The sequence below is a fragment of the Orycteropus afer genome, unplaced genomic scaffold (assembly GCF_000298275.1).
Source record: "Orycteropus afer afer isolate SDZICR_OR568_19922 unplaced genomic scaffold, OryAfe1.0 scaffold00623, whole genome shotgun sequence".
NCBI classification, from domain to species: Eukaryota; Metazoa; Chordata; class Mammalia; order Tubulidentata; family Orycteropodidae; genus Orycteropus; species Orycteropus afer.
In genome coordinates, this window is record NW_006922210.1 from 398,543 (window position 1) to 419,524 (window position 20,982).

Consider the following 20,982-nt stretch of genomic DNA (forward strand, 5'->3'; position numbering starts at 1 on the left):
GGCTTCCAGCCAAACAAAAGACAGGCATATGAGTTGAACATTTACCTGAAGTAGACACACTCCTTGGAGAGATCAATCATGGGAGAAAAAAGGGCTGTTTATGCACAGGGAGACAGCTCAGGGGCCAGGAGTACATGGGCGGACGACCACAGGGAAGAGGTAACTTGGGAGGAAGTGGGATGGTTGTATTGTGGTAAATTGTAGTCAGTGTCATGAGACAAAGTGTGTGTGAACTGTTGTATGGAAAGTGGATTTGCTCTGTAAATTTCTACTCAAATCACAATAAAAAGAAAATACCTGTGCTTGCTATTCAGGACCCCCCTGCCTGAGTTCCTGCAAAATTGGATTTGCACCCTGAGGGTGCTTGGGGAGCATCAAGCAAGGGAACATGGGTGGGTCTGGAGGACTGACACAGCTGGGCTCTGCAAACGCCATGAGGAAGTACGTGGAATGCTTCCTGGCCTTCCTGCTCTCTCCCCACCCTTTTATTTATTTTTAGTTTTTATTGTGATTTGGATGAAAGTTTACAGAGCAAATTCATTTTCCATACAGCAGTTCACATATACTTTGTCTCATGACATTGACTGCAATTTCCCACAGTGCAACAGCTCTCATTTCTCTTCCTCCCCATAGTTACCTTTTCCCTGTGTCCTTCCACCCATGCATTCCTGCCCCCCGAGCAGTCTCCCTGTGCATATACAGCCCCTCTATTCTCCTATGATTGATCTCTCCAAGGAGTATATCTACCTAATGTAAATGTTCAGCTCATATGCCTATCTTTTATTGGGCTGGAAGCCATAGGAGTAGGTTCAGTTCCGGACCTAAAGGGCAGCTAGGGGCCATAATCTCAGGGGTTCTACCAGGCTCTATCACACCAGCAAACCTGGTCCCTTTTTCTTTTTTTTTTTTAGGATTTTGACTTTTGTTCCACTTTGTTCTCCCACTCTATCTAGAATCTCCTACATAGATCCCCAGTGTCCTAGTGGTTGACAGTGGTACCCAGACACAATCTAGTTCTTCTGGTCTCATCGTCATATAGGCTGAGAATCACATACCAGTCCCTTGGACTAATTGTTTCCTTTCCATGCATCTTTGGTTTTTTTCATTCTTCTTTGCTCTGGACGAGGAGAGACCCATCATTGCATCTAGATGGGTGCTTGTAAGCTTTTAAGATCCCAGTCGCTACTCACTAAAGTAGGCATAGAACAATGTTTTTATGTAGTATGTTATGCCTGTTGAACTTGATGCCCCTGTAACTATGGTCCTGAGCCCACAGGCCACTCCCTCCCTCCAGGTAGCTGGCTGTTTCCCACCCTTTTTAAAGGTGCAGGATTACCTTTCACCAAATGTACATATTACCCTTGGCCTGGATCCAGAGTTTAATGACTCCAGAGCAAACTAGGGCTTTATGAGGGTCTGAATAGGGGAAGGAGGGAAGCATGTATGGCTTGATTGCCCAGAATCCACTCAATGATCTGGGAACAGAGGAAGCAGAATGTGTTAAACACCTATTTAGGCCAATGCTAAGTGAGCACATTCTGCACAATGCTGTAATGTGGCTCACATTGTGTGCTGCTCAGGGCTGGCACACTATCACATGTAATTCTTTCCACAACTTTCAAGGTAGAGTATCACTCCCACTCTACAGCTTGGGAAGGAAGCGGCAGAGCCAGGATTTGGACCCTAAGCCTTCTTTTGCTCTGTTTCTGACCTCCTGAGAAATGGGTCCTTCCCTCATTACTCTGAAGCTGTTGTAATCCAGTTCTCCCTGCTTTGCTGATGCTGCTTTCCAGAATCCCACAGGGACAGCCAAGTGACTTCAGGATTGATCTTCCCAGTCCTCAGTGTTCTTAAGCAACGCTCGGCACTGTCACCAGTGAAAGAACTGAGTTATTTATCTGGAATATAGGAGATGGGGGATCATAATCACTGCCTTTTAGTCTTAGGCGACCTAGCCTTGAAGAGGGTAGACTTTTGTTGTGTTCCTCTGGAGTGTATAATGAGAGTTAGTGGAGACACATACCAACTCTCCCATGGGGTCCTAGCCTTTGAGCATTTAGTATATCCAAGTTTAACCTTATTCATGTGATGAGAAATAATCTGAACAGTGAGCAGTTCTTTCTGCCGTTCTCTTCAGCCAGTGTCAGCCTGGAAAGGGTGCTGGGGCTCTGCTGTCCTGTCAGTCTCATCTCTGTGCCTTTTGTAGTGAGAACCCCTTGCCATACACCACGGGAATCTAAATTAAAAATAGAGATTTTTCATATATTTTTCAAATAATATAACTTTATGGCTCAGCTGAAGAAATGTTGTTGTTGTTGTCATGTGCCATCGAGTCAGACCTGACTCATAGTGACCCCTCCTTGGGTTTCCGAGGCAGTATCACTACGGAAGTAGATTGCCCAACCTTCCTTCTGAGGAGCGGCTAGTGGGTTTGAACCGCCAGCCTTCTGGTTAACAGTCAAGTACCTTGGGCACTACGCTACCAGAGCTCCTAGCTAAAGAAATAGTGATCTGTAAACACTGCAGGAAAATTAGCTGTATTTGGCTTCCTAGATTTCCAAGAGCCATATTGACTATATGCAGTTTTCAGCTTACTCCCCGGCTTAGATCCACACACAGTACAGTTCCTCTATAAATGAATGAGCCAGGAGTTTCCTGACACTGGTGCCTCCTGGTCAGAAATTCTTTAAGTCATGTCTAGCTGTAGCTACCTGGATCCTTAGCTACCTGGCAGAGAGATGAATGGGCAGACAATCTAAAGTGGGAAACATTTGGGACTCCATTCAGCGTTCTGCACTGTGGACAGGTGAGGTTTCCCCCATCCTGGGTGATTGCCTTTGTTTTGCCTTTGTCCTGTCTAAGGCTTAATAAAAGTGTCTCTTTTGAAAATAAATAAATAAATACAGTAGGAAACTTCTTTAAAACCATTGCCCATTGGTCTATAACAGAGATCTCAAAAACTTTGAAATCCAGGGAGGAAGAGGTGAGCAGTTTGTATTCATGTGACAGATTTTTGGCCACACAGCTAACATGTAAACTGTGGCATAGGTGTGATGTTCAGGGGGTTATTAAAAATATATATTAAAAAAAAAAATGAAAATGAAAACCAACATACTTCTAACAACACCTGGAACCTAATTTGTTTGCTTTTCTATGTTTACAGAAATGATTATTTTAAACCAAGAAGAGAACATTGAAATTCCAGTACCGATAAAGAACGAAAAACTGACCTCTGATCCCAGGTCAGCTTGTGTCTCAGCAGCTACCCCTGTGCCACCCTGCTCCTCCTCAGAAGCCCCAGAGTTGCCATCCAGCAAGGACCCTATGGAAAGCCCAGCCAAAAAGCAACCCAAAAATAGAGTAAAATTGGCCGCCAACTTTTCCTTTGCACCTATAACCAAGCTTTGACTCTCATTTTGAACATAGAGTTAGAATGGGAAAACACTGTCTGATTCTGCACACAAAATTGGGTTCAAAAAAACATGTCTTTTCTGTTTTAATGAAATCCCCCTGCAAGCCACTTACTTCATCTTTAGATGTGTTCCTTAATGTTTTTGTTTCTTTTATATGGAAACAGCTTTGAACTGAAGTTTTTTCTTACCCCAGAGATTTGAAAAACTTCTGGTGTTTGTTAAAGAATCCTTAATATATTGTACCAAATTTTTCTTAATTATTATGAAATATAATGGTGTTCCATATAAAGAAAGCAGTAAGAATTCAGCTAGATCGAAGTGGTCTTACTTCTTTTAAGCCACAATTGTGGTCTGATCCTACGTGTAGCATAATATAGTCTATAAGTCTTTGCTTACTGATGTTTTCAGACAGTATTAATCAAATGCATGATGTGCCCTTGAAACAAAGCCTGTTTCATGATCCTGCAAGTTTACACACCAAAAGAGAAGAGAGGGGAAAAGGAGCTGAGAATATATTTCAGGTTGGAACATGAAGGTTCCTGGCTTCCACGTGACTTGTAGTGTGCCTCATTTTTTATTTAACTATGTCTGTAGTTGACAAATGTGACTTCACAACAAAATTTTTTAAAGGTTTCTATTTTGGGATTCCATTTAGGAGCTTCCTAGAAAGTTGAGGATGTTTTAAGCTTCCCTTTTATGTTAAGTTCTAGGTTGATATGGATTGGGTTAAGGAAGAAGAGATAGTCTTGGTGTCGTGAATCTAAAATCAGCATTTGAATTACGACACACATCATTGTGTGTCGAGAGGCAGTATTGGGAAGAGAGCCTGATTTTCTAAAATATGCATCAAATGCATAAATTACAAATCAGAGCTGAGTGATGAGGTGCCTTAACAGGAGTGGTATCAATACTGTTTCCACTAGGAAGAGACAGAAGTTCTATCCATGCATACAAAGGCCAAGGTTGATCGACTTAACCTTGTTTTTGTAATTTTAAAGCTGTTTTGGTAGCTGGGAAGCTTTATGTGTGAGTATACATGTGTTTGTGTGTGGTTAGCTCAGTGTCTTTTAATAGTATGTTTTTACTCCATTACTTCTCGCTGTTGGAAGCATATTTGGGTTTTTGGTGGTATCTCATGTCTACACCAGCCCTGAGGGAACACTGCACTGTGGAATGACCTCACTCTCAAGTTGGCTGAGGTGTGTCCGGTGACGGGTGGCCTTGTAGCCCTCCTGGAGAAACCTGACATTTACAATGGGTTGTATTTGTTAGGCAAAAAGGCAGATTCATTCATGGAGCAGAAAGAACCTATTGTCAAAGGTCTTCCACTAGTTAGAGAGTTTCTTTTGGGGAAATGTTTATAGTTTGTAATTTCTAGGAAGCCAGAAAATGGGCTCTGATTTCATAGCCAGCATTTTGATAAAATGCCACAAAACAAGGGCTATTGAGAGATTTTTTTTACAAGTTAGATTCTCTTTCCCCAAATCTTTTAAATGAAGCAGTGATTCCCAGTGCTCAGTGCAAGGCCCCAGCCACGATGGAACAACACTGGAAAGACCTAAGTATGATGGTGCTCTGCGAATCCTTCTGAAGGCATTTCCTCTACAGACATAGTGTTACATGAAGTAAAATGCAAATGTGCAGATTTTTTTTTTTTTAATGAAGCTTTTAAACAATGTGATAAAGCTGGTGATGAGACATCAGATGCCTTATTCAGAGATTTCATAAGGCAAATTTGCACGCTTAAAGTTGAGTTTTGCTAACATGTAAAGGATTGTGGACTTTCAAAACAAGAGGTCTCATTACAGGTCACTAGGAATAGTCTCGAAGCGCAGGTTCTTTGAGCTGCAGACAAAGATGCTGAAATTCTGCGCTGTGGTGTGAGTGCAGTGGCCATGCCACTCACAGGAGTCGCCAGCTAGTCTGGGACGCATGTGCGACTAACAATCGCTGTTGAAAGTGTGGGAGTACACCGGAAGTATGTTTTGTTCATAATGTATTTCACAATGGCCAGTCCAGTTGATATCTATTTTTTTATCCAGAGGCTTAATTAAATGATGTGACAAAATGATATATGAGAATTAGGACAATGAAATTCTTTCTTTCTGGGTGGAAAGGTGTACCAAATCAGATTTATCTGTTTAAAAACAAGTTATCAACAAAGCCCCCTTTCCCATCTTGCACTGTTTGTTTTGGATTGGGCTTGGGGGATAAGATGTTTTTCTTAACTGTCTACTTTGTTTGAACACTTTTTTTTGTGTGTGGTTCAAGTGCTGTTTTGTGTGTTGGGACCAAACAGTTGTCAATAAACTTTATAAGCAAGCATCTAACTTGAGTTTTCCAGATGAGTGGTTTTGTTTGTAGGGATTATAAACCAATCTAGTTCTGTCTTTCACCTTTCACTTTGGGCTCCCCCAGCTCCTCCCACTTCTGCAACTATTACTCTGAAGGAAAAAAAAGAGGATCTATTCTGACACATTAGAGGTCCTTTTAATTTAGCATCCTTCCTGGGCAGGTGACTGGACCTTTTTGGTCTGGACCTTCTGAGTTTCCCAGTCATATTTCCAGCTTATAATCGTGTGTGGGAAAATACAATAACCACAAAAGCCTTTTGTTTGTAAAACTGAGGTAATTCCTAGGATTTCTTCTCCAGTGAAGGAGGCTGATTTTGCCTGCTACCTTGTTTTTGATCACTGCTAAGCATGCCTTTTGAACAAGCCATTTTGGAAAAGACGTCTTTCACATACTCGATTATGAAGCCCTTCCTCCAAGACCATCATTACCACCTCCCCATCCTGGTCACCCCTTTGCGAGAACTGGCCTAAGAGAAACTTGAATATTTGGGTAAATTGTTTCTTGATGTAGGTGTTTTTTTTTTTTTCAATGTTCAAAGTTAAAAGCTTTTCCAAACCTTTGGCATTCCTTTCAAAATACCTCTCGTGGTAGCAGATTTTCACAGGCGAAGTTGAGCTGCCACTATGCCTCCCTTAGAGTGGGACAGGGAGGTTTTGTAGGACTAGGTTGGGATTTGAAATGGCATCACATTTATCTTTGTGCGTTTTCCACCTATCATATCTTGGAGATGACAGCTGAGGTGGTGGCTGAGTAGAAGTAAGTCTGGCCTGAGACTGGGCTGCTCTTCCGGGACCTGGCTGCAGACAATCTCACACTGCCTGCAGTTAATGGTCTGTTCCTGTTTATCAGCAGGCACATCGTGCTTTGGGATTTATCTTGTCTGGTTCCTAGCTGCATCATTTGGGCAAAGAATAAATCGTGTCTCAGTAGCTCTCCTACTTCCTCCTTCACCAGTGACCTGCTTTTGCCTTTATTTTATCTTGGGACTGAGACAGGTTGCATATTGGCTCTAGGGAGGGAGAGAGAAAGGGAAGGAACAGTAACCCTGACTCACTGGCCCATCAAACCGGAAATCAGTGCAGCCCCATCAAGGCTTTACTTGACCTTGCAGTCTCTTGCATTGTTTTACTTCAGGCTATCACAGTATCACAGTGACACAAATAATTAAGTACTGGGCAGTTAAAATCCACCCAAAGGCACCTTAGAGGAAAGGCCTGGCAATCTATTCCTGAAAAGTCACAAACTATGCAGCACAGTTCTGCTCTGCACACAGGGTCATCATGAGTCAGAGTCAACTCCTCAGCAACTGGTTATCACAGCAAATGGCTAGTTTCCCAGCTTAATGGTAATACAATTACAACATCAACCTTGTCTAACACCACACTTCAGGGAGAGCTGCACAGAACGCTGATCCAATTTGCTTGTTTGCTTTCAAAGTAGAGTATAGACTCCTGGGAGACCTCTAGTCAGCCCACCTGTCACCTCCACCTTTCTCCTGCCAGCTGCTCATGGCTACATAGGAAAGTGTTCCTGAATGCAGTCCATGCCCCTTCTCGGTCGCAGGCCTCTGTGCTTACTGCTGTTCTAGTGGTGGGATTGCATTAGAGATTAAAATCTAAAGCCCTTGGTTTGTTGAAGGCTGCATTTTACAGCAGAAGGCCTAACTCCATTTTGACTCGACATAATTCACATGCCGTTTTGAGTTCTTCATGTTACTTCTTCGATGCTTGCTGACCATTAAACCAGCAGTGTGGCTATGCTTAGATAAGTGGGGGCAAGTCCAGGAGAGGCACTCTGCCCTCAGGCTTGCACAAAGAACTAAGAACTCACCTGGGCTTTTCCTAATTGATTTTCCAAAAATAGCCTCATGTTATCTAAGTTAAAAGTTGAGGTCCTCATGGTCATAGGGGACATCAAGCTCAATTGGAATGGCATACGACACAAAAACATTGTACCATATCCTCCTTTGGTGAGTAGAGACTGGGACTTTAAAAGCTTGCAAGCAGCTATCTAGATGCAATGATGAGTCTCTCCTCATCCAGAGCAAAGAAGAATGAAAAAAAAAAAAAAAGACGCATGGAAACAATTAGTCCAAGGGACTGGTACACCATGTGATTCTCAGCCTATATGACTATGAGATCAGAAGAACTAGATGGTGTCCATGACTGTCAACCATGATGTCAATCATCATCAACCCAATGATCCCCACATTGGGGATCTATGTAGGAGATCCTGGATAGAGTGGGAGAACAATGTGGAACAAAACTCAAAATAAAAAAAAAGAAGGACAAGGTTTGCTGGTATACTAGAGTCTGATGGAACCCCTGAGACTATGGTCACTAGCTGCCCTTCAGGTCTGGAACTGAACCCACTCCTGTGGCTTCCGGCCCAACAAAATGAAGACATATGAGCTGAACATTTACATTAGGTAGACACACTCCTTGGAGAGATCAATCATGGGAGAATAGAAGGGTTGTGTATGCACAGGGAGACAGCTGGGGGTGGGGAGGTGGGCAGGAGCACATGGAAGGATGGACACAGGGAAGAGGTAACTATGGAGAGGAAGTGGGAAGAGAGCTATTGCATTGTGGGAAATTGCAGTCAATGTTATGTGACAAAATGTATGTGAACTGCTGTATAGAAAATGAATTTGCTCTGTAAACTTTCACCCTAATCACAAAAATTAAAAAAAAAAGTTGAGGTCCTGATGACTATGGTTTGGAGCAACATGATTGTGAGTCACACCCCTACTTCCATGTAGAAACTACAGGACCAATGAGTAACCTTTTTAAACCTGCAATTATGTGCGTATCCCAATCATGGTCCTTTCCCCACTTCTGTAGTTCTGCCTGTGACACTGAGAAATTGGCCTGCCACCAATCATCTTGTCACGATTTCTTTTGTTCACTATCATATATATGAAAACCATGGCTGGTGTCAGCAGACTCCTTCAGTTTCTTTCTGTATGCATGCTGACGATTTCCCTCATCTGTATCATTATATTTTGTCTTGGTCCTCTTTAAGGCTTAAAAAAAGGCTCTCTATGCTTGAATCTGAGGTCTTTTTTCCCCTAGCACAGGACGGAAGGAAAAACAATTACTAATGAAAATCCAAACCTGATGGAGCTGCTTCTGCTGGGGGAGGAGCAGGAAGCTGGTTTTTTTTTCTTACAGGTAGAGAAATATATCTTGGTCTTCTACCTCCTCTGGCAGAGCCAGTGGGGTGGGAGGGAAGGGAGCCCTGGAACACTCAGCAGGTGGCCTAACTGCTCAGAAAAATGGAAAGGGCCTGGCTTGAGTTTTGGGGCAAAGGCTGGGGACAGCTGGCTTGTTTTGTCTCATAAGGTTGAGGGGGGATTTATAATGAAGGTGCCTGGGAGAGAGGGAAGGGGGACAAGCACTACGGTGGATTGAGAGTGGCAGCCTTGGTGCCCAAGCTGGTGGACACGGGAACATGGGAAACTGAATGTTATGTTTTATTTATGGATGAGCCTGGGATGTAAATCCCACTTACCTCCATAGAATTTCTTAAATCGGCTTCATGTTCTGAGGTCACTTGCAGGTTAGTTTCTGTGGAGAGTGGAGATACAGGCCCTGTGTCCTGTGTGGAACTTACCTTGGAGCCGAGGGGAGGGAAGGGAGGCCTGAGGGATGTGGGATCATGCCGAGGTAAGCATTCAGGATCAGATGTATCCCAGGGGCCAGGAAATGCACAGAAATCTTGGAGAAGCATGGGGGGGGGGTTGTTTCGGCTGACATATGGGTTACAATAACTTTTCTCACACTGCCACTACACTTTTGTCACACTACAACACACTGCCCCTTAGCTGCTCACCAGCTTCCTGAAGGCAGGACCCCAGATTTGTCTTATTCTCCATTTCATCTCCTGTCCCAGACCCCAGGTCCTCAAGAACCTCAGGAGGAACGATCATTCATTTTACTAAGTGTGTTGTTCTAAATTATTCTCTATATTGTCTCATTTAATCCTCCTATTGTTCTCTCTTCATATGAAAAAGAATGTGGCATAAGAGGAAAATTCATTAACAACATCCAGTATGCAGATAACACAGCCTTGCTTGTTGAAAGTGAAGAGCATTTGAAGCAATCTGTTGTTGTTATGTGCCGTCGAGTCGGCCCCAACTCATAGCGACCCCTCCTTGGGTTTCTGAGGCAGTATCACTACGGAAGTAGATTGCCCAACCTTCCTTCCAAGGAGTGGCTGGTGGGTTTGAACCACCAGCCTTCTGGTTAGCAGTCAAGTACCTTAGGCACTACGCTAAAGATTTACTGCCTAGGAAACCAAATGGGGTTGGAATTGACTCAATGGCAGTGGGTTTTTCATATGCATGTGAGAGCTGGACGGTGCACAAGGAAGACTGCAGACGAATTGACACATTTGAATTATGTTATTGGTGAAGAATAATGAATATACCATGGACTGCTAGAAGAACAAACAGATTTGTCCTGGAGAAAGTATAGCCAGAATGCTCCCTTGAAGCGAGAATGGGAAGACTTTGTCTCATACTTTGGTCATGTTGTCAGAAGGGACCAGTCCCTAGAGAAAGCTATCATGCTTGGTGAAGTGGAGGGTCAGTGAAAAAGGGGGAGACCCTCAAGGAGATAGATTAACACAGTGGCTTTGATGATGGGCTCAAGCAAGACAATGACTGTAAGGATGGTGCAGGACTGGGCAGTGTTTTGTTCTGTTGTACCGAGGGTCACTGAGTTGGAACCGACTCAATGGCACCTAACAACAATTGTTCAAAAAAGCCCTGGTGGTACAGTGGGGTAGTTCTACTGTGTTTTAGGGTTGCTGTGAGTTGAAATTGATTTGACGGCACACAACAACTACAAAATTATTCTTCCTGACTTGCAGATCTTGGCCACTGAGGTGCAGAAAAGAAAACTGCCTAAACCCACACAGGGAGGGGTTGAGCTGGACTTTTAACCCAGGCAGACTCCAAGCCCTTAATCACTTTTCTAGATTGCTTTCCCTTTTGCTGACCCTGCTGATTAGGGGTTTGTTCAGACTGAACACTGTGGAGGAGGCCTCAACCTGCTTCCTCTTCCACATGCCCAGTTCTCTTAATAGATAGAATATAAATTACCAGAAGGCAGGACTAGGCTTGTCTCATCCATCTCTTCTCCCTGTTGTTGGGTGCTGTTAAGTTGATTCCAACTCATAGAGACCCTGTAGGACAGAGTAAAACTGCCCCTTAGGGTTTCCAAGTCTAATCTTTATGGAAGCAAACTAACTGACACATCTTCCTCCTGCAGAATAGCTGGTGGGTTAGAACCACCACCTTTTCAGGTAGCAGCGGAGCACTTAACCATACTACCCCCAGGGCTCCTTTCCTGCTCCCTAGTACTTGCCTGGTACATCATTAACTAATGGGATTGACTAAAGAATTAACAAACGGTAAATGCACTGACACGTGTCCCTCAAGCCAGGTTTACTGACTACTTTGCTCCAGCCCATGACACCCGCTGGCTGTCTGTGGTGGCCACCGTATGAGGCCTGGTCAATGGCTTTGAGCATCTTGTAAGTTATTCTTGCTTCTCAAGCTGAAGATGAGCTGGGATGTTGAGCCTTACAGCTCAGGATTGTCCAGCCAAGGTGGAGGTAAAGGTTTACAGGAAGCTCAGCTGCTGCTAGCATGGCCACAAGTCACCCCTAATCGTTTACAGATGAACAGGTTGGAAATGTGAACTCAACATCCAGGTCCACTAGGAGTATCCCATCCACAGCCGGAGGCCCCCTCAGAACATGAGGTTGGAGTTGGAGAACCCAGCCTTAAGTCCCCACTTCACCACTTACATGCTGTGTAACCTTAGGTTAATTATTTCCCCTCTCTGAACCTCAGTTTTCCCATCTGCCAAATGTGGCTGATGACCGTTACCCACCTTCATTGGAACAGTGGATGAGGAACAGTCCCCTGCCTGATGCATCCAACCACATCCTATTTCCAAAATCCTGTGAGCATTTTCATAAAGTTCTTAAGGTCACATGGCCTCTGGGCCAAGTTAGGCATTGTGGAACATGCTCATGTTGAAACTTTGTCTAGTTTTCATTCTTCCTTCCTGTTTGTTCCTACCCAGTCCCTTTTGTCTGTTCCCTTAAGTTTTGGCATGAGCAAAGGTATAAAGCTGGAGAAGTGGTGGGAACAGCTAGCAAGGGCTGGATGGAAAGCTGTGGAAAACCAGGCCAAGGCTCCAAAATTTGACCATGAGGACCATGAGAAGGTAGGGAAGAGTTTTAATGGGAAGTGATGCTCTTGTATAGAGTTGCACTTTAGGAAGATAAATTGGCTTCAGGGAGGGGTACAGGTAGACTAGAGAAAGGGTGATGAGAAAAAGGAGTGGTGGGGACTCTGAGAAGTTCTTAGAGAGGGGATCATGTGTGAAGGGCCAGGAGCAACAGAGAGCATGGCAAGAAGAACCAAATAACCAAGAAAAGTCTTCTGTGGTCCCAGCATAAAGATGGGTCCAGGAGAGGGTCATGAGATGAGAATAAAGATGTGGGAAGGCATCAGAGCAGACAGGACCTTTCAAACCACATGAAAGAGCATAGACTTCATCCTAAAGGCCACATGATTGGCTTTAAAGAGGGGAATGACAATTAGATTTACATTTTTCAGAAAATCATCTTACTGGAGTGTGGTAAATAAATTCAACAGGAAAAGGCCAGTTGATGGCTATGCTGGGAGCATGGCAGAATGGACATCTAGAGATCCTTACCAACCAATCATCATCCTCAAGTCCCACTCAGGGTGATGTCATGTGTGTCGGGGGGTTCCGTAGGGTTTTTAATGGTTGATTTTTCAGAAGTACCTCACCATGCCTTTCTTCCAAGATGCCTGTGCATAGACTCAAGCCTATACTCTTTCAGTTAGCAGCCAAGCACATTAATTGACACTGTTCTTAGGAGGTAGAAAGACTTAGCAATTGAAGGGATGTGAAACGCAATAGAGGAGTCAAGGGCAAGTCCTAGGAAAATCCTGAGCAACTGTGTGGGATACTTTCCTGAGATGAAAAACACATAGGTTAAGCTAAGCTCAGTTTAGGACAGGGGTTAGCAAACTTTCTGAAAGGGCCAGAGACTAAATATTTTAGGATTTGTGGGGCATATCATATCTCTCACAACTACTTAACTCAGCCACCGTGGCACAAAAGCAGCCATAGATAATATGTAAACAAAGGGACCATGACTGTGTTCCAATAAAACTTTATTTATAAAAATAGATGCAGATGCAATTTTGTTCATGGGCCTTAATTTGCCAACTCCTGATTTTGGACATGTTACATTCAATGTGCCTACTCTGTATCCGCGTGGAAACCCTCAGGAAGCAGTCAGGTAAATGGTCTGAGCTCAAGAGAGAGCCTGAAGAGAGACACTGGGGAGTCATCAGAGTGCAGACAGCCATCGGTGCTGTGCCAGAAGGGAGTAAGGTCAGGAGAAGGGGGTGGTGAGTAGAGTGCCAAAGATGAGGAAGGTTTAAAGGAAACTGGAGAAGGGTTCACTTGTGAGGTAGGAGGCACATCAGGTAAAATGTGTGTCGTTGCAAATGCTGCTGAGATGTAGGATAGGCTGAAAAACATCAATTGGATATAACCAAACAGAGGTCACTTTTGACCCTGGTGAGAGGTAAGAGAGTGTCAAGAGAGTGACAGAAGCAACATTAAAATAGGTTGAGAAGGGAACAAGGGGGTTAAGACAATGGAGATAGCAAGACTCTAGACGACCCTAAAGAAGTAAGGCTGTGGAGATAGAGAAGTGGGAGCTGCGAGAAAAGATTGGCTAGAGGGACTTCTTTTTTTTAATGGTAGAGATTTGTTTAAATGTCATTCAGCATCTAAAGAATAAAAGAAGCATTTAAAGGAGAGAAAGGACTATGGAGACTACAGGAGTGAGGCAGGTAAGAACGGTGATACTATTGCTAACTATTATGAGACTCTGGGAAAAGCCTTACATTGGCCTCCTTGGGTTGATGTGAAGAGCAAACATGATAATGTGCAGACAGTGGTACATTCTCACTAAAGAATTTCCCTCCTTAGCTACAATTGTGAAGATGGAGCAAGACAGGGCAGTGTTTCATTCTGTGGTACACAGGGTCACTATGAGTCAGACCTGACTCTGTAGCACCCAACAACAACAAAGCGTCTTCCTGCCTTCCTCCCACCCGGCTTCCGGAAGGTGGGCGGGACTCTGAGATCTGCACTTCCCAGCTTTGCCGGCAGCACAGGTGATCCAGGAGCCTCTTGGATAATGACTTTCCTCCGCACTTCTGTGAAAGCCTAAATCAATGCTTTTTTTTGGCTTGTTTTTATAAAATCAATAGGAATAGCAAGAACATAAAGTAGGTCTACCCTAGGGCTTCACAGATGTGCTGGAGGCAAGATTTATACAGGAGTTTCGATCTCCTCTGCTTGTTAAATCAGTGAGTGACTGCTCTCTAATTGGTCTGGAGTCAGGCTTCCAGACCCATGTTTTAGTGGGCAAAGGAGAGCCACAGGCCCTTTGCTGCCTGATGATTCTATTATAAGTTAGTGGGGAGGGTCTGGCTTCGTGCTTGATCCAGGATAGTGAAAGAGAACATGGTGCAGCCTAAGCCCATTTGTGTGGTACTGATAGTGGCTGAAGAAACAGCAGGAAGTGGGTACAGCTGAAACTTGGACTGAAACCGAAACACAAGGGAGATGGTGATGATGAAAGGCTTGGGGAGGAGCGAGGACTTGCTGCCCACTGGGAGGGGCCCTCAAGCCAGCCCATTCCTTAGTCCATCCCTAGGGTGACTCTGTGTAAACTTCAAAGCTAAAGTTATATTCAGATTAACTTGCAATTTGCAAATATTTTGAAAATGTTACTCATTAATGCTGAATAGTTTTCAGCAGAACTTCCAGACTAAGACAGACTAGGAAGAAAGGCCTGGTGATCTGCTTCCTAAAATCGACTGACAAAAACCCTGTGGATCACAATGGTCTGATCCGTTGTGCACCGGGGGTGGGGTGGGGGGGGTATCACCATGAGTCAGGGTCCAACTCAGTGGCAGCTAACAAGAACAACATGCATCAATAGCCCAGTTATGTCTAGGAGTCTATCTTAAGGAGAAATCAGAAATCCAGATGAAGCTGTATTTTCCAGGATGTTGACAGCACCATTATTTACAAGACTGAAAAATCAAAAGCAGCTAGATGTCCAATAGTGAGGAAATGGTTAGAGAAGTTACAGTATATCCACAGGATAGATTAAAAAGCCACAGAAAATATTTATGAAGAGTGTTTAATATTTGCAAAGAGTTTTTAATGATGTGGGAGAATGATAGTGATATGCTGAATGGGGAAAAAAAGGGTCACAGATTGTACAATATGAGGCCAATTATTGAAAACAAAACAAAAACATAGAAACAAAGACAGAAAAGGAAATACACCAAAATGCCAAAGGTGGGCTCTAATTGGAGGAATTCTACAACTTCCTACTTTCTTAATGGTCTACCATATACACGGATTACTTCTGTACTCAAGAAGAAAAGTAAACCTTTTAAAATGCTGTGTATGTGGTTTCCATGTTTATTTTCTCCGATGAGTGGTTGCACATCAGCAAATCTTGAATTAGGCTAACTACCGAGGCTGGTCACAACACATACATGGGTATAGAGAGGTCACACAGCTGTGCTTGGCTGGCTGTAGCAAATGCACATTGAGTTACAGAGATGGAATTGTTATGCCGAGTGATGAGACACAGTTGGATCAGGCCGCCTCTCATGCCTGTGCTGTTCTCTCCAGATGTAAAGTCTGTGGTCCAGGCTGGCGGGATGGTGTCCTGCTAGCACTCCCTCTGGGCCCTGCAGTGGGTGGGGAGAGCATCTCTCTTGGTTCCTTCCCGTCTGCCCTGCCTTGGGCATTGGAGCCTCCAGGTCTCTGCTACCTCTTCTGAGCACTGGGTCTTCTCCAGCCTGGCCTTCTCATTTCTGTTGTGCTTCCCACTCCTGGGGCAGACACAGCAAGGGAAGGAAGAGCCAAGAGTGCAGTGCACACATTCCAGATATGAACTGTGCACAGACACAGGCTAGGAGAAAGTGGGAGATGTAACCATCATACCACACACAGAAGCACAGTCTTTACAGATGGGCCCTCTGTGTCCCCAAGAATGCCACACCTATGGCGCCTGAGAGACATGTGGGCTATGTGGAGCCCTTCAGGGCACACAGCCCCTGGGGAAGGGACAGATGGGATGGGCTATTCCCATTGGGGGCAGGCCTGACAGCAGATCGGAGGGTGAATGGAGGATGTGTCCAACATGGTGCCAGGTGGTTGAGAAGTCACAATTGTATACACCAGGGAACCATGCCCCTCTCCCAGTCCATTCACAGGTGGATTAGATACAACTAGATAGAAGTGGAGATATACCTTTTCAAAGGAGGACCTTTCCTGGTGGTTGGATAAACAGTGAGACAAACTCCTGGGTTTAGCATGCTCTGGGGAGGGCCATGCGACAGTGAGGAACTCCTTATTGATACACTCTATACAGGACGGCTGGGCCTGCCCACCACACCCACGGCCCTTGGCAGCAGTCACAGGCTTGCCTTCAACCCCTTCTGCCTTGGAGAGCTCTTGGGCCCCGATGAAGTGGGGGCTATGAAGACAAGAGGGTGGGAGGAGGTCCCCACGGCCCTGGGGGCACCCCACATGGGGGCTACATGATGTTGCACTGGGTGGCCCCACAGCAATCCTTGATGAGCGCCAGCCCCGTCTTGGCCACTGTGGGCTTGCTAGGTGGGGGCTCTGCTTTCTTCTCTGCCCGGGAGCCTGTGGCAAGGTAGGAGCACAGAGGAAGAGAGGGAGAGATGAGGTGAGGAGACCCCTGACCGTCTGTAGCTCCAGCCCCACCCAACACCTGGTCAGGTCTTGCTGAACTCCACAGGCCAGGTGGTGTGGCAATGACAGCTGATGGGTGTTTAAAATGATCCTGGTGATTGTTGCCACCTCCCTTTGGGACCACTGGCTTTCAGTTCTCAGTTTCCAGCCACAGTTTCAGCCCTTCTATTCATCTCTCCTCGTTGATGCATCTGCAAAGCCTAGCACAGGGCCTGACATTCAAGAAGAATTTGGTAAATGGATAAATGGATAAATTTTGTTAAAGTCATTTTGGTATGAGGCTGCATATCTTTCAATTCTAGAAAATACTTATACATTATCTTTTCAGATATTGTTCTACCTCCATTACTTGTTTTCTTGCCTTTTGGAATGTCTATTAGATGTGAGTTGGACCTTGTCATTCGATCCTTCACGTCTCATAACCTCTCTCTTATATTTTCTATCTCTTTGTTGTGCTGCATTCTTGCTAATTTCCTTAGATTTGTCTTCTAGTTTATGAATCTTCCCTTTAGCTGTGTTCCTATATTTAATTTGCTCTTTAACCCATCCACTGAGTTTTAAATTCAGTGACAATATTTTTTTTAAAGAAAGTTATTTGCAAATCTACCTATTCCTTTTCCACATATCCCACCTTTTTATTTTTGGTTTTCATTCCGTCTCTTATTCCTTTAATTATTTTAAATATTCTTAGTTTATTGACTCTTTTAGATAACTATTTTTGGTTCTTGAGATGACAGATGTTCTCTTTGTTGTATTTACTGACTCCCCTCATGATGGTCCATTTCCTCATGGCTTTAAAATTTGTATTAAGAGCTCATCTTTGTGGGGGTTGTTTTATCTGTGGGAGTCTGTGTACTGTGGGATTCAGAAGGGTCTCTATTGAGCAGTTTTAATTTGCTTTTTTCTGGGGTCCTAGAACTATTACTAGTTTTAGACTAGTTATATTAATTTTTCAATTTAGAATTTTAACCTCAAATGGTAGTACAAATTCAGACCCATACTTGGCCCCTAGTATTTGACACAGGCTTGGTGTTTTGATTTCTTGCCAGAATTATTTCTTTTTTCTATCTACAACCCTGCACTGAAGGTATGTTTCCTCATTCTTTCTCCATGCTGTTAAGTGGAGTTTTTCTTATTTGTCTTTCATAAGAAGAAGAATCTGGCTTTAGACAGTGACCATGGGCCTGGTGATTTTAAGGGCCAGTAGACGGGATGACAGCCCTTTTTCTTCACTTCCCCTCCCACTACAACCATGTTTTCCTGCAATGTTAGTGGGTGTCAGTGAAAACTGAGCTTAGTAGTAGATAATGGCAGTTTTGGATTTTGCCTTCCCAGAAAGATTTCCAATCTCTCTTCCTTCAGAAACAAACTGTGGCTGCAGGAGCAGATATATGACACTGACCTGTACAATCACAATAGCCACTCTCCTGATGACAGTGAATGGCCTAAGAGATGGAAGCATAACCCAAGAAGGGCAAATCAGACTCTTTCTCTGTGATTTATGGATTTTCGTACCAGAGGACAGAGTCTGTAGCATTGCCTTGGGGGTGCTAAGCTATCATTCTGGCCTCATGGAAAAGGCTTGTGTAGTAGGAGAAAATGAGGCCAGCATGCAAAGAAGGTCAGAGATAAGAAATGGAAGGAAAGTGAGGGAAGTTGAACAAGGTTCAGTCCCAGAGGTCCTGGTTTGTGTTGCTCTTCTTTCAAGAAATCCCTTTCTTGCTTTAAGCAGATTTGGATTAGGCATCCATTTCTTGTAACTGAAAGATGCCTTATTGATACAACAGCAGTATATTTTAGAAACATTGTAACAACAAAGAGATCATTCTTTGACAGCAGGACCCATTATCACTTTAATACGCTAATAGACATTGGGATCCTCCAAGTAGAGGGTCACAAGTAGAGGGTCAAGTATGCAGCATTTCCCAACCTTATTTCATACAGAAACCTTTTTCTTTTTTTTTTTTGCTTAGGGTATTTTGTGAGTCTAATATTCTGAGAATACTTCCTGCTCCAGTCCTTTAGAGATTCCAGTCCCACAAAGGCTACATACAGCTCCCTGGGCCTCAGTCTCTCCTTCTTGGCTTGGTGCCTACCCAGCTCCTTCTATGAAATGCACCAAATCATATGGTTAAGGAAGGGCAGCTGGCAGCAGAACCCAGTGCAAAATGAAAATGTGGGACCTCTTGTTCAAAAAAGGGAGATGCTGGGGTGGTGCAAATGGTTAAAAGATTGACTACTAAGAGGTTGGCAGTTTGAACCCACTCAGAGGTAACTCAGCCTTCCTTAAGGCCTGGTGATCTACATCAGAAAGGTCACAGCTTTGAAAATCCTATGGAACACATCTGGGGTCACCATGAGTCAGAACTGACTCAAAGGCAAGTAGTCTAGTTTTTTAGTTTTGTTTTGTTCAAAAATTATTTCAAGATGGTAGCAGCACAGCATTAAACCAAATGAGGGCCCTTCTAAGTGTGGGTAAAGCCAGCCTGCCAGGTGCCATTCTATGGGTCAATGAAAGCATTTCCTTGTGTGCCCTTTGGCTCCCAGACTTCTTTAAAATTTCCTTTGCTCTTGGTGCCAAGGGGTAGGGTGGGAGAATGGGGGAGGGTAGGAATCATTTCTGCACTCACTGGCTGGAGATTTGGTTACTTTGTCTAGAGGTTTTAACTTGATTCTCAGGAAATCAGCCATTTCCTTGTCTTCTTCTTGTTCCCTGTGAAGGCAGATGTGAAAGAGAAAAGTCTGGTAAACAAGGAAAGCATCAAGGAACCAATGAAATGAGGCAAAAGTTTAATTAGATGGGATCATAGGTCAGTTTTTGTGGATGGTGTGCATATGTTGTTGAGTGTTATATGTGTTCGTTTTGTTAAATGAAACTGGTCTGAAGCAGAGAGATGTATCAACAAAGGTAAATGTTGATCTGGGGACAGGGTGAGATCCCAAAGCAGGGACAGGGAACTTACAGGACCTATTTTTGTGCTGGGGGCTCAGTGAGTTGGTCAATACCTCTTGACCCTGTGCCTTTAAGCCACCTTAGATACCTGTGCCTCCATGAGGTGGAGGTGCATGATAGAGAAAGTCCCCTTGGCTCTTCAAGGCTCACCAGGAGCAAAGTTGGTGAGCCCAGCCTAGCTGAGCTAGGCAAGTGCATCCCCGAGAGCAGCCTTAGAAACCCAGGGAGTGAGGAGGATGTTGACCTCAGAGTTGGGAGAGGCCCTGGGAGCCAGGGTGACACTGCACTCCTCTCCTTTGCTTAGGGACAAAAATATTCAAGAATCAACATTCACAGCCTTCCTGTCCCCAGTTGTCTTGGGGCCTTCAGATCTGCACCATGGGCTCACAGTCTTTGTTGCACTGATTCATCAACGGGACAGGCATGTCTGAAAATTTCTCCCTGACTGCTAGGAAAGGGCATTGGGACCTTTCTCTAAAGAAAGGAGACAGGAAAGGACAAGCGTGGGTAGTTGAGGGAGCAAAGGAGAAAACAAGTCAGTGCAGGGGACAGAGTTTCTATAGCGAATGACTGGAATTTCCCGCAGTTGCCTGGGTATGAGGAGAACACTCAATGAAGAGAATTGGAAAGAAGCTCTGAGGCCAAAAGGTCAACAATTACTCTAAAGCAAAGATGAGAAGACAAGGGTGCAAGGAAACTAGAGCACTGGGAACATAACAAACAGAAAGCAATAAAAGAGAATGTTGACTGAGAAAAATGTAAATGATGTCACTGAAGAAATTGTATAGAAATTGTCAAATGGGCACCTAATTTACTGTGTAAACTTTCACCAAAAACACAATAAATATGTTTAAAAAAGAAGAAGAAGAAGAAGAATAGCTCTGCAGTGTGTTATATACTCCTTTCTCATCACTTCTTCAAGCAACATTGACTGTGGGGAAGGCTGTGTGCATATTGGGACAAAGTAGACAGCTGTTTTCAGAGGAAGCTCAGGGTTGAGTAGCAGTTCCATGAGGGGCCTACAGCCTACTGACCTTAATCGCTCGACCTCCGCATCATCCACCAGGAAGTCTCTCTTCTGCACCAGTTTGTGGATCTTCTGGATTAGCTCGTCTTCTCTCTGCTTCTGCAACTTAGTTTTTTCTTTTTCTGGGAAGAAAAAAACAGCAAAAGAACAGATGAGTGTAACTACTGAAACACTGGATCCAGGGGGCCAATGGTGGAAGCCTGGCTCTGCCATTTCACTTGCCATGGGAACTTGGCAAAGCAATGCCACCTCTTCAAGCCTCAGTTTCCTCATCTCTAAAACATATGGAGTAGTCATGCCACCAGATGGAGTCATTATTAACATCTTAGACTCATACTGTTGTTGTTGTTATTTGCCATC

The 20,982-nt window shown here is 44.1% G+C and overlaps 2 protein-coding genes across 2 annotated transcripts in view; one reads left to right on the top strand and one right to left on the bottom strand.

Moving 5' to 3' along the window:
- Positions 1–3,408, top strand: part of MARF1 (meiosis regulator and mRNA stability factor 1) — a 76,977-nt gene extending 73,569 nt beyond the window's left edge. The window contains exon 24 of the mRNA XM_007956477.2: positions 3,164–3,408. Within this exon, the coding sequence (XP_007954668.1) occupies positions 3,164–3,408 (245 nt within the window). The remainder of the gene's footprint in view (positions 1–3,163) is intronic.
- Positions 3,409–16,460: 13,052 nt separating this feature from the next.
- Positions 16,461–20,982, bottom strand: part of BMERB1 (bMERB domain containing 1) — a 50,556-nt gene continuing 46,034 nt past the window's right edge. Inside the window, exons 2-4 of the mRNA XM_007956471.2 lie at positions 20,630–20,744; positions 19,273–19,355; positions 16,461–16,573 (exon numbers count right to left, since the gene is read on the bottom strand). Of these exons, the coding sequence (XP_007954662.1) occupies positions 16,461–16,573; positions 19,273–19,355; positions 20,630–20,744 (311 nt within the window). The remainder of the gene's footprint in view (positions 16,574–19,272; positions 19,356–20,629; positions 20,745–20,982) is intronic.